The 16,840-nt window shown below is 36.9% G+C and overlaps 1 protein-coding gene and 1 long non-coding RNA gene across 23 annotated transcripts in view; one reads left to right on the top strand and one right to left on the bottom strand.

The window, feature by feature from the left end:
• sm (heterogeneous nuclear ribonucleoprotein L) overlaps positions 1 to 16,840 on the top strand; it is a 196,375-nt gene that overhangs the window by 45,053 nt on the left and 134,482 nt on the right. For all 22 annotated transcript variants that reach the window (XM_089260663.1, XM_089260661.1, XM_089260662.1 and 19 more), the window contains one exon: positions 216 to 1,041. In XM_089260663.1, coding sequence (XP_089116789.1) covers positions 874 to 1,041 — 168 coding nt within the window. In that variant the 5' untranslated portion in view covers positions 216 to 873. The remainder of the gene's footprint in view (positions 1 to 215; positions 1,042 to 16,840) is intronic.
• The window catches only part of LOC149091168 (uncharacterized), a 184,245-nt gene that overhangs the window by 161,061 nt on the left and 6,344 nt on the right, over positions 1 to 16,840 (bottom strand). The window lies entirely within an intron of this gene.

Genomic DNA, 16,840 nt, shown 5'->3' with positions numbered 1-16,840 from the left:
TCGTAACAACAATTTGCTTGACCTATAAAAAAGAAGAACAACATTTACCTATAACATTATTTTCAATTATATATTAGAAAGTTTTCCCCACATTTACCACAATTTGCATTGGCGATTTTCACTCAATGTGTCTGCAATGTTTAGATATTTTTCTTTCAATTCACCTGTTTTATTAACCTCATTTTTATTCTCTTTCTTTTCCTGCCTATTTGCAGCTGATTCTACAAACACCACACAAAGCAAGCGATTAAAATTAAATCTCGTTCAACACGCAAATTGAAAGTGCAATAAGAAGAAGAAGACGACGAAGAAAACGTCAAATGCGGTTGAAAGTTCAAGTTGATGCAATAAGTGTTTGAAAACGGAAACAGAGCTAAAAATAAAATCAACATTTCAATACCTATATATATATATATCGATAAAAATATATATATATATTCACAACTCTTCGAATTCGGAGGAGCTTGGAAAATCGCGCGCGAGTTTAATCAACATTTTTAGCAATCAATTTTTGTCTCCCCCTCTCACCCCAAATACAAGTTTTGTGGAGTTTCGTGTCAGGTGCATAAATTCTGTGTTACGTTCGGCGTTCTCAAGTGAAAGTCACACAGCGAAAGCGACAAACACCCTCACACACTCAAACACAAGCTAACACGCATATATTCTAACACACACTCACACACATACACATTGACAGAAACACACACACACCCACGTGAGTGTGCATCGCATCAGATTGCTTGTTGTCCACTAAACTAAATTGTGAATTGTGTGCAAATAGGCTGCGGCCAGAAAGTAAACGTCAAGATTCTATCGAAAAAAACACTGCTCAGCACGACGGAGGCTTCGTTCAACTATAACACGGCGACCACAATGCCCTATAACGGTGCTAGCAACGGCAGCGGTGGAGTCGGCGGAGCCGTAGCAGGCAGCAGCGTTAGCGGTGGCGGGGCCACCATCGTCGTCAGCGAGGGACCCCAGAATAAAAAGATACGCACAGGCGTGCAGGCCGGAGATAACGACGTCACCATGCATTCACGGGTAAGTGCCATCAATGACATAACACACATCGATAAATATCGATATACGATAGGCAAGTTTCTAAATAAAACAGTTGATCAATATAGGCAATATAAAATAGAGAATGATTAATAGTGCAGCAGAATAAATGTGTTATCGATAGATATCAATCGATAACAAGTATATACACAGAGTTAAAGCTTTCGATAACGTGTTACTTATACATATCGATATATTTGTAATATTTATTGAAAAGTATTTCCATTTTTCACTCACGAATTTCGTAATTTAAATCTAGAAAAGATTTAAAAATTCAGTGTGAAATAATTTATCAATAAATCTGAATGATCAATATACAACGTACTGATTCGATATACAATTCTTATGAATTGCATATAAGACCCTACATTTTATGCGCCTTAATAAGAAATAATCGATTGGCTTAATTTGTTTCGATACATGATATCGATCACAAATATATACTAAACTTTCTCAAGCGCTCAGCTAGTAATTATTTCTTTACATCGTTAGTGAGTGGTTTTCGTATGTTATCATTAGGAATATTTCCCATCAAATTGAACCACCCCACGGAATATCTGATAATAATTACCTGCGAAACGACTCGATAGCCTCGTGCTTGGGCTCCACTTCAGCCACCCCTATCAGCTAACGATTGCAGCACACACATACATATATGTATGTAAACACACACACACACACATTCATCTATTGGCTTAGTTGTTTCATTCAATCAGTTTTTGGGGTAAGGCTCTCACCCCAAACTTTGCCCAGAGCCCGCACCCTTCGGCTGATATGTCAAAGGGGATGGCGGCGGCAAAGAGCCAGAAGCAGAACCAAAATTCTATTCCTGATAAAGTTTTCGACCATAACTGTAGTTGCTTTTGCTTGTTGTTGTTATTTTGGGGGTTGAAGTGCAGTTGGCAAGTGAGACTCGCTCTTGAGGCTATCAACCAGCAGCAGCAGCACCAACAGCAGCAAAAGCAGCAGCAGCAGCAGCGAGTACTTTCTGTACTTTCTGGTCTTTTTTGATTTTCGACTGTCATATGAATTACATTTGGTGCAACGCGACAGCAGAAAGGGGTGCTCTCTCACATTATTTGATTTACATTCAAGTTTTCTAACGGTTGCCAAGGACGGCAGCAAATGTTATTCATTGCGATTGCGATGCCATTTATATTTTTATCCGAATTTTCTCAATGTCAAAGGCAAATACATAAAGAGGCTTACGTTGAACGGGTTAAAAAAAAAAAAAAATATTATTTTTTATGTCTTAAAATATACGAAAAACCATTATGCTCTGATTTCATATTTTCGATTCGGGATTTATAACGTATAATTGAATAAATCAAATATAAGTTATTATAAAAAAAAAACCCAAGATAAATAATTAACTTTACATTGAATTGAAAAAAATAAAATAAAAAATAAAAAAATAAAATAAATAAAATAATAATTGTGCTACAGAAATAATATTTGATCTTTTAAGACATAAGACAAAATGAAAAATATAAATTATTATATATTAATAATTTTAAATAAATTGTAAAGACATAATAACTTTATTATGATATATATAATAATTATAATATATTTAGTATTATATATATTATATTTATACCACTATTAATTATTCGACCTTAAACATTTTTTATTTTTAGCATAATACCTTTCGAGAATTTATAGTGATTCCATACTTTTCTCGTAATTTCTCAACTTGTATTTATATTTCATTCACTCGTCAAGCTAAGAACTATTTCTGATCCTCAATTGCATTTCAACGTTCAGTTTTCAATTACCGCTTGAATTTATTTTTTAATGCTGATCCCACATTTTCTAGCACCTCTTTGGGTTCAGTTTAAGCTTCTTCAAAATATATGAGGAAAAATTGTAACCGTTTAACCCGTCAGCGAAGTGCAGTTAAGCGTGTTGAACTTTTACATAAGATTTTGTTTTAGCGCATCCGTCGCAGGCCAAGTGCACTTAATCACAGGGAAGTGTTGGCCAGGATGCAGGACGCGGCATAGAGAAAGAGTGGGGGCGAGAGGGAAGGAGGGAGAGTGAGAGAGATAGAGCGAGAGAGAGTGACAGTCAGTCAGGTGTCCATGGTGTCACGTTTTGGGGCGACAGATGCGCTGCTTCTGGCAAGGCACGTACGCAGCTCGCGGCGCCGTTGTCAGAGAACATAAGCGAAAAAGGAAAAAGCTTAAACGATGCCAAGTGGCAAGCGGGCTCAGGCTTGGCCTGGCCTGGCCTGGCCTGGCCTAGCCTGGCGTGCTCTGAGGCTCGCAACTACAGCGAAAGGGCCAAAGAGCAACATGGCCAAAACCCTTCAAATGTTGAGAAGATGCTGCTTCATGTGCTAATTGCACTGTCAGCTTGAGTGTGTGTAGGGCAGAGAAAGAGCGAGAGAGACAGACAGTGAGAGAATGAGCGCAGACGGAAGCAACAGCTCAAATGCCAAATGAGACAGACACGCACGCACACACACTTAGCCACATCCACGCCCACACTCACACGGGCATAGCGAAATTTGTTGCATACTTTGCCACAACAACAAAAATTTCGCCGCATTGAAAATATTTTCGCATCGAATTTCAGGCCATTGAACAGTTTCACATTTGGTTTACACTTTGCTCTATCGGCTCTCCTAATGTATATATATGTATGCATATTCATATGTATGGGCGAAAAAGTAGACACCAAAACAAACAACAACAGAATTTTTATCGGCATGCCGAGATAAAGCGCCGGCAACAACAACAGCAGCAGACACACAAAAATTTGTAGCTCGAGCAGACGCCGCTGGCAGTGGCCAAAATCGATTTTTCCAACCCTCAACATGTGGCACAGCCGGCCCTTGCCTTTTGGCTCTCTGTCTATCTGTCTACCCGTCTAGTGCCAAAAGGCGACGCGAATAGCAAAACAAATGCGACGACAGCCGACTCTCTGCAGCATTGGAAGTTTGTCAAAGTTCTGGCAAAGACAGCGTAAGGTCAGAGAGCGAAAGAGATTTGGTCCGAAGTAAATAAAATAAAGTTCGAATTTGTGTGCGATATGCAATATGGATAGGTCTAATAATAACTTATGTTAACAATCGATACAGACATAGCGAAAAGAGAGAGGAAATATTGATAATGTGTGGAATCAGCAATCAGCTAAAACGATTGCCCACATAGAACATCCGTAAAAGCAATTTAATTATGTTTTTGGGTATTTTACAACACTGAAAAGAGTATTTAAGCGAAATATTTAAACGCACTTTGCAGCATTGTCGCGGAAAATCGAATGTCTAGAGTAATCTTTGTTATCTAATTTTCGATAAAAATAACAATGTGGCCTAATTGCATTTTACAACACTTAGAATAGTGAAAAGCAAATGACAGTCATTGGTAAAAGAGTTTAGTTTCGTACACATATGGAACTCGTCTAAAGCAAGTGAATTGATCCCGGTAGATATTCCATTTTTCAAACGAAAATCTGTGTTAGAAAGTTGAGTGTGTGAAGGAAAATTCTATATCTCAAATTATCTTAAAGTGCCCAAGAATTTATTAAAATTTGCTGAATGGCACTTGACAACACTTAAAATACCGCTGAAAAAAATACTTGCCTGAAAAGAGTGTTAGAAAATATATCGAAAACTCATAACGCTTTGCAGCACTGGCAGTCAGATAAAATAGCATGAATTACAACACTATATCAATTGTGCTAATAAACGTAATTTGTGAAAATCCTCTGGCTCACTACGGCTTTAATATGGTATGTTTTACGTTTTATGTTATTAATTTGTGAACGTCATCATTAAGTTTATAATTACATACATAGTTAATTTACATTTAAATATTTCATTTATTTACCTGCACACATTTGAGACTTCGTTGTCAAAGCTCAAAAATTTTTGACCGCTGTCATGTAGACGCTTCGCTTGCCACGCCTCCAACGCCTGTCACCAGAGCGCGTTCTGCTCGCTTGCCACGCCTCCACGCCGAAAAGGCGACGCCGTTGCGTCTGGCTGCGTGACGCAGCACAGCAACATCAACAGCCATAGCGCATAAATTTTGCATGCAGTCAGCCAATGTACACAGAGTGGTGCCGCTGTCGCTGCACCACCCAGCCGCACCGCAGCCATCTCCAATCCGCTGCCAGACAGTTAAAAATAGATTGCATCCTCGTCTGACCGATGCTGCATTAGCAGCAGCAACTGGAATCGTTTCAGTGCCGCTGCTTAGTCAGCGCAAAGCAGCCTCTGCCTGCCATCCTGTTCCACTCACACTCCGTTGATGGCTGCTCCACCATCACTACCCCCTCTCCTAATGAAGTAATCATGTGCGAGTGCGTTTTTTTCGGTGGTGCGTTTCGAGGCCATTTGCCGGCGGCTGCAATGCCACCACCCATTTGCGCAGCTTTCACAATTTCCATCAAGCATTCGTTTACCTGGCGCAGCCTAGGCCGATGCACCAACCCAAACCAACCCAACCACCCACCCATCCATCCAGTCGAACGACCACCCACTCACCCACCAAACGCAGCCGCCGTATTCGCCGCAAGGTCTTTTGCAAATTATGTGCGTCCAAGGCCTCGCAACAGTAGGCAGAAGCTCATCCGTCATTGGAGCATTCTTTTGGCGAGTCGTTTGCCTGCAACGCAGTTCCCTCACCTCTTGCCTCCTCTCTCTTGGTCCGCCTCCTATTCTATACTTCGTGCTCTCCCTCTCCGCCTCCGCCTCCGCTGCTTTTGGCTTTTTTTTTTTTGTGCTTTTAATTAAATGCATCGTCCGGACGGCGGCGTCCGAAACTCCGGAACTGCTGCATTTTTGACCATTATTCGATATTGGGGTGGCACTTATAGCACTCGTATCCTGAAGCGAGGGCTGTCAGTTAAGTTTACAATTAAATTTATAATTAATAGGTAAAGGTGGCTTTCAGAGGCGGCCAATTTTTGATGTCACTTTAATGAATATGAATAGTAACATATTTGTATGGGTCAAAAAATATATTATTTTAATTATTAATCAATTAATATTATTAAAAATAAAGAGTAAATAAAAAATTAAAACTGTAAAAATATATAAATGACAAAACAAAAAAATTAAATTATAAAAACAATCATAAAAAAAATAAATAATAATAATAAATTTTAATAATAAAATTATATAAAACATAAAAATAAAAAAAGTATACATTAACAAAGCCATAGAAATGTAAATAATATGTAATTGGTTAATTATTGTTTCTTATGAAGGAATTTCTCTCTGCTCAATATAAGATTAAATGAAATATCCATTTCAATAACTTTCTAATTTTTTTCTTTTTTTTATATTAAAATATAATCGCCTTAAAAAAATAAAATAATAATATAAGCAAGTGAAGGGAGTATTTAATTTTGATTTCACTAAAAGTAAGTTTGCTTTTATATTTTTACAAATATTTCGTTTTACTGTAATTTATTAATTTTATTAAAATTTTTCTTTTTTGCATTAAATTTATGTTATTGTACTTAACCAAATAAGAATATAAATCATCATATAAGTGTCTATAATTATAAAAAAATTGTTGAAAATATAAAAATATGGCCTGATTTCTTGATATTGATTAATGTTAGTGCAGTTATATTTAATATATATTTTTTGTTACTATTATTTTTGGTTCGACTGCACTGTCTTATTAAAAATAATTGCTATTTATTGTCCTTTAATTTCACAAGTTTTAATTGCAAAAAGTTGCTCGATTCGGTTGCCATACGGAGAAAGAGAGGGACAGCGAGAGAGAGAGAGAGAGAAGAAAAGGGTTGATTTGTGAGTGCGTGCACACTTACACTTACATATGTAAATTGCGCCCTTAACTTGTTTTCCCATTTGTTGTTTTCTGTTATTTTCTTTTGTTGTATTCGTAATTGAACTAATTGAAATTGGCAACAGCTGGCGGTAATGGCAATGATGATGATGATGATGGCAGAGATTATGAGTACTGAAGGCGGTTCGTGTGTGCCAGCTTAGTTATGAATGAATTGGTAAAATACCTTTGACGATGACGACTCAGCAGGTTTTATGGCCAGAGAGCAAGCAGCACCGGCAGCAGCTGCAGTATTAGCCAAAAATTCTCTGTCACACATATAAGCCAAGTTAAGACCGCTGAGCTGAGTCGAAGTCTCAGTGCGCACAAAATGTGATTGGGTGAAAGAGATGGAGAGAGAGATAGGGGGAACCAGAGTGTGCAGGTAATGAAAGTGTTGGCCAGCTGAGCTCCATCAAATTGCATGCAATTTGTCATTGTAATAAAGCCAGATCTGCCCAAAAAAAAAAGACTCCCAATTGGAGTCTGTTATATATATTTGCGGTTGGAATTTCGAACAGCCAATTGTCGAAATGACTAACTGATTGCTGTTCTCTCTTGCTCTCTCTCTCTCTCTCTCTCTCTCTCGCTCTCTCCCTGTGTGATTTGTATCGATGTTCGATTGCATTTTCTTTTACCAGTTTTTCGTTTTCTACTACATATTTATTTCACTTTGGTCACACTTAGAGCGACAGCCGGGAGTAGCAAATGAAATTTCATGCCTGACTGGCATACGAAATTAACAGCTGCTGCTGCTTCTGCTGCTGCTGCTGTTGGTGTTATTACTGCAATATATAGCTCTAGCTAGCTTTCCATATTGATCGAGTACATTTTTTTTAGCTGTTGCCGTCTATCAAATTGATTTTCATACATATTTCGGTCAGCTGTGCATTAGAAATTCATATTGTAGCTCTGCTGGTTCTTTGGAATTCAATTTTAAAACTTTTACTCAAGTTTTCAATGTTGATATTTTAGCTAAAGAAAATAAGAATTAAAAATTGATTTGTATGAACTATGTTGAAGTGATTTTATCTATTATAATATAAATATGGTTTCTCCTTTTTGTTTTGGTAACAGAATAAGAAAACTTTTATTCTTATACCTGTGGAAATATGATAAATAATGTTACAATTTGAAATGTAAATATATTTTTAAAACGAGTAAAATGACAGTAGGGAATATATATTTATATATGTATTTATTCATTAATACTTATACAAAATAAATACTTACAATAATGATACTTTTAGTAATTATTCCAATACATTTTTCATAAATTTTTGGGTACTAAAATTTCCATTATTTTCATGCTTGTCATTAAATTTTAATGCTCGTCTTGCCTCGAATAAGTTTTTCGGATGCCTCTTGAGCATTTCCTACGCCCTTATATAATATTTACTCAAGGCTCTTTTTACTTCTGCTGGCTTTTCTGTCATATAGTGGCGCTCATTTTTGTGGGGCATTCTTTTGTGCTCATTAAAAATGCTGAAACCCTTTTGTGCGGGGTCTTTCTTTCGGGCCTAATGAACTGTTAGTTGGAATTATCAATTGTCGCACCTTTTTATGAAATTAAAAACAACAAAAAAAGCAAAATTCTTGTCAAGAAAAACAAAAGAATTTTCAAATATAAAACGGCTACCCGAGTTTTTCCCTCATTTCACTTGTTGTTGTTGTTGTTGACATTTTAAACTCCAATTACAACAAATTATGAGTCCGTGCTTCAAGTGCTAAGCGACGCACAAGTACCAAAGGGGCAGAGTCCCTCTCTCTCTCTCTCTCTCTCTCTCTCTTTTTCTCGCTCTGTCTGTTGCTCAAGCATCTCGCGTTTTCAGTGTGTGCTTGCGACAAGTTTCAGCAAAAAGTTCAATTTATGTCGCGCTGTTATGCACTGCCTTGCTTGCTCTTTCGCTTCCATCTAAGCCCTGGAACCCCTCCCTCAATGCCTCGCGCTTTCTTTCTGTTTTATTCTTTCTTTTTATTTCTGAGTTGCTTTTCCCTTTTTTTCATTTTCTTGTCATTTACTTACAAGGCGAACACACACACACACGCACTTACAGCTACAATATGTATCTAGATACATTTGTATATATATAGTAAGTCGTGTATTTGCCCGGATGTCATGCTGGGTCTCTCTCGAAGGTCGGAAGTGTAGTTTCTTTCTTTTTTTTTAAGTACACGTTTATATAATTTGATATATGGTGCATTGTCGTTTGCCATCTCATGTGGCCACATTTATATATATGTATGTATATGTGTGTATTGTTTTTGGTGCAGCTGCACATGTATCTCGCTATCTGTATCTGTATCTGTATCTGCATCTGCATTTGTCGCCTGCATGTGCACACATATGCGAATGGGAAAGCTCGCTTAAGATGCTGGCGAATTGCTTGTGAAATGGAACAGTTGAACGAGGTCATCTACATGCATTAATGAAGTAATATTTTCAGAAGAATAATGCATTCAGAGAGAGGTAGAGAAGGACAGCGAGTGAGTGAGTGAGTGAGAGGAATTTCGTTTTGCTGTTAACTTGAAATGTTGAATCTTAGCTTCAGAGTCAAAAGTCTCTATGTGTGTGTGTGAGACGGTGCTTGAAGTCAAGTTCAAATTGAATGCATGTGCATGTGCATCCCTTTACATTTATGAGTGCTGCTGCATGTATCGACTCGTGTCTGGGCTGCAATTGAATAATGGATTCAAAAGTAAAAACTTAATGTGAACTGCGGCTGAGACCGAAGAGATTAAGTAGGGATGCAGTTCTGCTAGTACTACTATGAACACCGTGATTCATACACTCTGCGTTTTGTGTTAAGGCAAATGCTAACACATTTGTATAGTTGACTTAATTGAAGCTATAATGGAATTCACTTTTATAATAGTCCCATTTATAATACATTATTTTCAATATTCACTGTGATATCTTCATAGCAACTGATATGTATAGTATGGTACGATTCATCATTTATATATTTCCTTATTACTGATTATCCGAAGTACTTTATCATTCACACGAACATTTCTGTATTCATTCCACATTTTCCTCATTGATTTCATTTAACGTCTCCTACTAACCTTTTTCTTCACACACTCTGCACAGACTGCTCACATATTATGTTCTCTCCAATATGTCACTCATATTGACTGGCTAAACTGTCACTTAATGATTCGTAGTGCCTCCTGAATTATCTCGTTGCTAAGTGCAGCCCATTTGTCAACTGTGCTTCGCTACGGCTCTCCGACTCAAACGAATCGGTTTGGTTCCCTTAAACCACCTTTAATACACTCTATTGGCGGGCGCCTTGACACCTTCACGTCGATTCACACACGATGCACGGCTCATCGAGGTTTTTGTTGTTCTGTTTCTCGTTTGCTTTTCAATTTTTTTTTCTGTCAGTCTTTTTTTGTTTTTTGTTTTTGGTGTGCGACATACTTTTAAATGCCAATTACCAGCCACTGCTAACGGTTTTCTATTACCTGCCTGCCTCTGCCACGCCTTATCTGAATGACACTGTCGTTGCCTTTTGTTTCTTTTTTTTTTTTTTCAATATGCCACGCACACACGACTGAGCGAACGAGCTACCGTTACCCTCCTGTTCGAATCGCTGTCGTTGCAGCACTTTTTTCTTCTTTCTGTTTTGCTTCGAAACTTGCGTCAATTACAGGCGAGTGTGTGTGGGTGGCTGAGGGGTGCTGGGTAGGTGGGCGTGTATAGCCTGCGGCTAAGCCGTGACTTGCATAGAAATGATATATATATATTTTTTTCTGTTCTTGGCGTAGTTCGTCGTTCTCTGTATGCCGTTTCCTACTTCATCTGCGCTGGCAACTTCGATGCCTGCCTAATTCGCTTCGCTACAATTAGTTTTTCATTTGCCATGCTTTTCCTCACCTACAGCCCTTCAGCCCCACAGCCCCACAGCCCTTGGCAACCCACTCCAGTATCAAGCTGCATATTTTCCTTTCTTCCAGTTAATTTTCACTTGCGACTCATTACAACATTTTGGGTCATGTTTGTACTTCTTCTGCTTCTGCTTCATTCTCTGCTTCTATTTCTCCTTTTGCTGTTTATTATTGTTATTATGATTATTGCTTGTGCCACGTTTTCTGCTTACTTTTGCTCTGTCCCTTCCGCCTCTTTCATCACTTCTCGCTGCTGCCGCTGCTTACGCTCAGAGAATTCTAATATTTTGTCGAAATGAAATTCGTGAGTGAAATAAGCCATGAATTATGTTTGGCTAAACAAAAAAAAAAAAAAAAAAAAAACACAAAAAAAGGGGGCGCAACCACGCCTCCCAATAAGCAGGGCGCCAAAGTTTTTGGCTACGCGCGCGGCTCTTCAGAACTTCTGATGGAAAGTATCTTTTAGTTTTGTGGCTCCCTTTGTACGTTGAAATTGGTTTTGATTTGCCGTCAAAATTTATAATTAATATTTTTGGCCTAGAGAATGAAAATGTATCTTGAGCTTTGACTTTAAGCCACAAGTATGTTCGAGTTGCACAAGCAGATTCATAGACAAAAGTTTTTCATGCACCTGGCTTGAGTTTAGCTAAAACTTATCTTGTCTATCTGTCAGATACGTTTTTTCTTAGCCTTTGGCAACATATTTGCTGGCGCTCAACGTTGTCAAGTGCAAGAAATTGTTGTGAATTGTATGCGAAAGAGCTTATGGAGCTGTCAGTTACGCATTCAACTCTATTTTTGTTTCTTTTCTTATAAAGTCAAGTTAGTTTTTTCTGGTTGTCCAGATACCTTTGTAGCTCACAGATAGTTTTTTTTTAAGACTGCTGTGCGTAAATTGTCTATCTTACGATTAGTTTTGCAATCTTGGTAAACTGAACAGATTCTTTGGTATTTGTGATAGTTTTGCGTCTTTGAGATACTTTTGTATCTTCTAGTTACTTTTCTATCTTTTAGATAGTTTTGTATCTTATAGACAGTTTTATATTCTTAAGATACTTTTATATCTATTAGAATTTTTTCTATCTTCCTTAGATACACTTTTTTTTAGATCCCCTTGTATCTGTTAGATACTTTTGTAGGTTTTAGATAGCCTTGTATATTTGAAATACTTTTTTATCTTTTAGATACTTTTATATCTTTTACATACTTTTGTATTTTTTACATACTGAGTTACTTGTGTATCTTAAAGATGCGCTTGTAATTTGTAGATACTCTTGCAATTCTGTTAATCTGAGCAGATTCATTCCTAACAACCTTTTAGATACTTTCGCATCTAAGGTATATATTTATATCTGCAAGTTACTTTTGTGATTCCTATAGTAGGTTTTGGCATGTTTTAATTACTTTTGTATCTTTCTCTTCTTTATACTCGTTCTTCAAAGTATTTCACTTGACCTAGAGACGCCCAGCCCCTTCGTATCTTTGGCTTAATGGATGAATCAGCATTTGAATTGATTTACAGTTTACAGTTTCTTAACGTAGTATTTAGCAACGATGCCGAACAGCAGAAAGGGAATCTTTCTCAACAGTGAAATGCAAAAGCCAAAGTAGCGCACAAACACAGAAACAGATGCAGAAAAACAGATACGCAGATACACACATATATATCAAAGTATATATATATATATATTTGTATCTGTAACTCAAATCGAATTTCTTCGTATACAGATCAGTTTTTACGTTTGTTTTTTCTTGTATTCCCAGATTTTGTTGTTTCGGCTTTGCCCCTTTTCGAATGTAATTTCTTCGATTGCGCGTTTTGTGTTTTATTTTATTTTTTTGGAAACGTTTTTTCTTGATTTTTGTGTGTTATTGTTTCTCATTATTTGTGCTGTGAGTCGCTCTCCCACTCGCGCACCCGCTCGCTTACTCTGTTGCCGCTCTCTCTCTCTCTCTCTCTCTCTCTCTCTCTCTCTCTCTCTCGTCCCCTCTCTCTTCCTGCTGCTGCTTGGGCTTTGCTTTACCGCTGCTTAAACATTATTTGCTGTTATGTAAGCAGTCCGCGAGCGCATATTGTGTTTCAATTTACTTTTTTTTATACATATATACCCATATGTATATACATATGTATTTCTTTTTGTTCTGCTTCTTGTTCACAGTTTCAATACCATTTTTTTCCGGCTGAGATTTGAGTTGTTGTTGCCTTTCCTTGCCGGCGTTTTGCTTCATGTGCATGTGCCACATTATTTGGTAATTGTCTTTGTGTATGTGCGACTGTGTGTGTGTGTGCATGTTCGTGAGTGAGTGTGTATGTGTGTGTGCGAGTGTAACTGTTGGCCAGGTTATTGAACTTGAACGTCGTCAAGTGATGTGTGGCCCCCGTCTCTGGCTTTGGCTTTACTTTTGCTTGGTCTCTTTTTTGGGTTTATATATGTATTTTTTTTGTGTCGTTTTAATGCTCGCTTTGGCGTTAGTCAATTGTCATGTGTGTGTGTGTGTGTGTGTGTGTGTATCTTTGTATTTTTATTGTAACTGCAGCTGAGGTTGAAGCAGCGTGTAGAAGCGAAGCCCTGTTAATGATCATGGCTCAGAGGCAGGGCAATGCCAGCAAATGATCTGCACAAAATGCTCTGCCCCAAGCTGTTGCACATGGCAGGCAGGCAGGCAGTAAAGAAAGTGTGACAGAGGCAGAGATAAAAACAGAGAGAGAGAGAGTGACTGAGTTGGGTTCTTATCGCTACGTTCATTCATTCAGAAATCGATCTTTACGTTCTACAGCGTCTATTAATCAACAAATTATCTACGCCACGCTGAACTTAGAGCGCACTGAACTAGGCAGAGCAGACAAGAGTTAAATAGTGCAAACGTTTGTCGTGTTTTATGATTAGAAAGTGCTTGGCATTTAATTGGCATATAATAAGAATTGCAAAGGCAATTGAATATATGATTATAGAAACAAGCTCTTGCGTGGAAAGTTTTTGAATAAACATTTGACATCAAGAAACTAGTTTTCTGACTGTAGTCTAAAATATTCAACATTTTAAAATAATTATTTGCCACTTTCACTATTTATCCGTCAATGGTTGCCAAAAAGTGGTAGGAATAATCCAAAATTAATAAAGTCATTGTGACATAAACAAAATAATAAGTAAAATATATAAAAATAAATAAATAAATACAAAACTCAAAATAAATAAAGATATAATAAATAACAATTATAAAAGAAATATTTAAAAAATGTGTCGTTTTTATTAAACAAAATTATAAATGCTAAAAATTTAAAAAATTGTGCAACAAAATAAATAAAGAAAATAGAAAACAAAAATAATCAAAATTTTTTATTTACATATATATATATCTACAAAATAAATAATTATGAAAATCAATAATATAGCAAATAAATAATTATAAAAGTCAATAATATCAAAAATAAGGAATAAAAATTAAAAATATGAAAATGAACTAATAGTAAAAATCAATAATTTAAAAAATAAATAATAATAAAAATCACTAATATAAATAATAAATAATATTAAATTGTAAACATAGTAAATCTCTTTTGAATATTTTCTACTTTTCGTATATATCATATCATAAGAATAAAAAATAAAAGTCGTAATCCAATTGTAAAGTTACTTTATCAATCAGTTATTAATGATACTTAGCAATAATAACAAAAAAGTGTTTTCAACATTTATATCTGAGTTCTCTTGAGTCATTCTGCTGTGATATACAAATGTCATACCATACAATAAACTGATTCAATTATCGTGTATATATCACAATTGCTTAACCCTAGCCTAGATACGCAATCGTTTGTACTTGAAAGTTAACTGGTTCTCGTTCTTCTTTTTCTACTACTTCGTCTTCTTCTTGTTCATTGAAATGAACTTCTGAACCACCCACTGAGAGCTATTTCGCAAAAGAGTATCTTTTGAAATTTTGTATCTGTTGCTCTAGTTCCTGGCATTCTTTTCATAGACTTGAGATGATAACTTTTGCATTGTTCTCGCCAACATTGAACAATGGTCAGCAGCTGAGAGAGAGAGAGAGAGAGAGAGAGAGAGAGACAGAGGTTACTGCAAGTGAGAGCGTTGCTCAAATGTATCTACAACCTACTACCTGTAACGTGTGCAATTGCCAACTAGAACAACACGTTCACCTGTGACGAAGCGCACGGACAGGTAAATAAATGTTGCTAGCTAGAAGAGGTGGGCGCGGGGGGCGGGGCTGTGTTGATAAGATGGCAACTGAGGGGGTAGCCTGGCTAGCGGGGGTAGCGGGCTGAACGATAAAGTAGAAACGTGTTTTGTATTGCAGCCATCGCTCGTTGTACGCTATTTATCGAGCCGCCACGCCCCACCAACCCCGCCTCTTAGGCCAGCAGCCCCTCTTGCAGTTGTCTGCTTGAGCTGGGCAGAGAAAACGTGCTTTTAGAATGGCATGCCGCAGCAACTGGAAATTGTATCTAATTAGTCTACCGGTCTCGACGACATAAAAACTAAACCAAATTACAAAACAAAATACAAATTACAAAAAGAAAAATAGAAAAGAATGTTAAGGAAACCCAATTGCTCAAGCTTAACATTTAGTAAGAGCCTCGCCTTTCCCAATTTTCCTCCCTTCTGCCCAGTTTTATTTCGTAGAGAAGAATTTGGTACGCCCCCCATTTTTACGTGTCTCAATAAATAAAATTGAAACGAGAATGCGGCAACGTTTAGTCGTATCATAAATATAACAACAACAACAACAATGAGAGCAACAACAACAATGACAAGTTGTCAGCTAATTGTTAGTGTTGCTGTTGTTGTTGTTGTTGCATTCGAAAATTATGCTTTTAACATTTGCATTCCTGTTGACGCTGCAATTCATTATGTTGTTTATTTATGAAATGTTGCACTTGATTTGTTTTTGGAATGCATTTTAATATTTATTATTCATTTTTAACATAACCACACGAATAACCTCAATAATTTGCAATTGAATGCGCAATTCGACAATAATATTTGTAATTTATAAAGAATTATGGATGCACTCAATATAGAAAAAAAAATTGTTATATAAATATATTTAACAAAAATATATATGTATAGAAAATGAGTACAACATATTTTTTAAATATTTTATTATGAAAAAAATAAATATATTATTTAAATATATAGTATTAATTTTTCTTTTAAATATATATACAAATTTAAATATATTAATTATATGAATAAATATTTTGCATATTTTGTTTAATTAATTTATGTTTATTAAATTCCAAACTACATTTTTATAAATAATATGTCTTAAATTCTTTATATTATTTCTATAACACTTTGCTCTCAGTTTTCTTTCCTTCATTTGAAGCGTTTCTTTAGCCTTTCTTTTGTCTATTATGACTCTTACAATTGTTATTTACAAAGTGTCGAGCAATTTGTTAATGCCAATTCTTTGCGCTTATTTTTGGCGCGCAATTTTTGGCTATTTTGACTCATCGCTCGCCTAGCAGCAGCAGCCGTTGCCGTCGCCGTCTCAGCAGTACTGGCTGCGCAGCTTTAAGTCATGCCCCTTTGCATAATTCGTCACTGGGTTGGTAGCGAGCAAAAAAAAAAACAAACGAAGAATTCTGTTTGCTGTTGTTGCCGCTGTTGCTGCTTTCTTTTGCCACGCTCGCTTGGCTTTCTACGCTTACGCTCACGATCCACACATACTAACGCACATGTACGCCGCCTCTCTCCGCTCTGGCTCTTTGGCAATGTACGCTCTCTTTGCTTAACTTTGCTCTGAGAGCATTTTGGCGCTCACTCTCTTGCTCTCTCGTTCTGCTTGCGCTCTTGTGATTCTTTTGGCGTGCGTACGCGAATGAAAAAAATGGTTTATCATAACTTTTAATTGCTTGGATCTCTTTAAAACAACAGAAGCAACAACAAAATGTTGCGTTCTTTTGTTGCCTTTGCACTGCTATTTTTAGGGTCTGCACTGCCCTGTTGTTGTTAGAGAGTGTGCGTACATGTATGTGTGTGTGTGTGTGTGGCTGTGTGTGGTGGAGCAGGCTTTTGTTGCTTTGCCGCTGCTGGTCGCCGCGCTGTCGA

Source organism: Drosophila navojoa, chromosome 5, assembly GCF_054131105.1.
Source record: "Drosophila navojoa isolate 15081-1374.11 chromosome 5, UAZ_NAV_1.0, whole genome shotgun sequence".
Taxonomy (NCBI): domain Eukaryota; kingdom Metazoa; phylum Arthropoda; class Insecta; order Diptera; family Drosophilidae; genus Drosophila; species Drosophila navojoa.
This window is presented reverse-complemented; position numbering and strand designations above follow the sequence as displayed.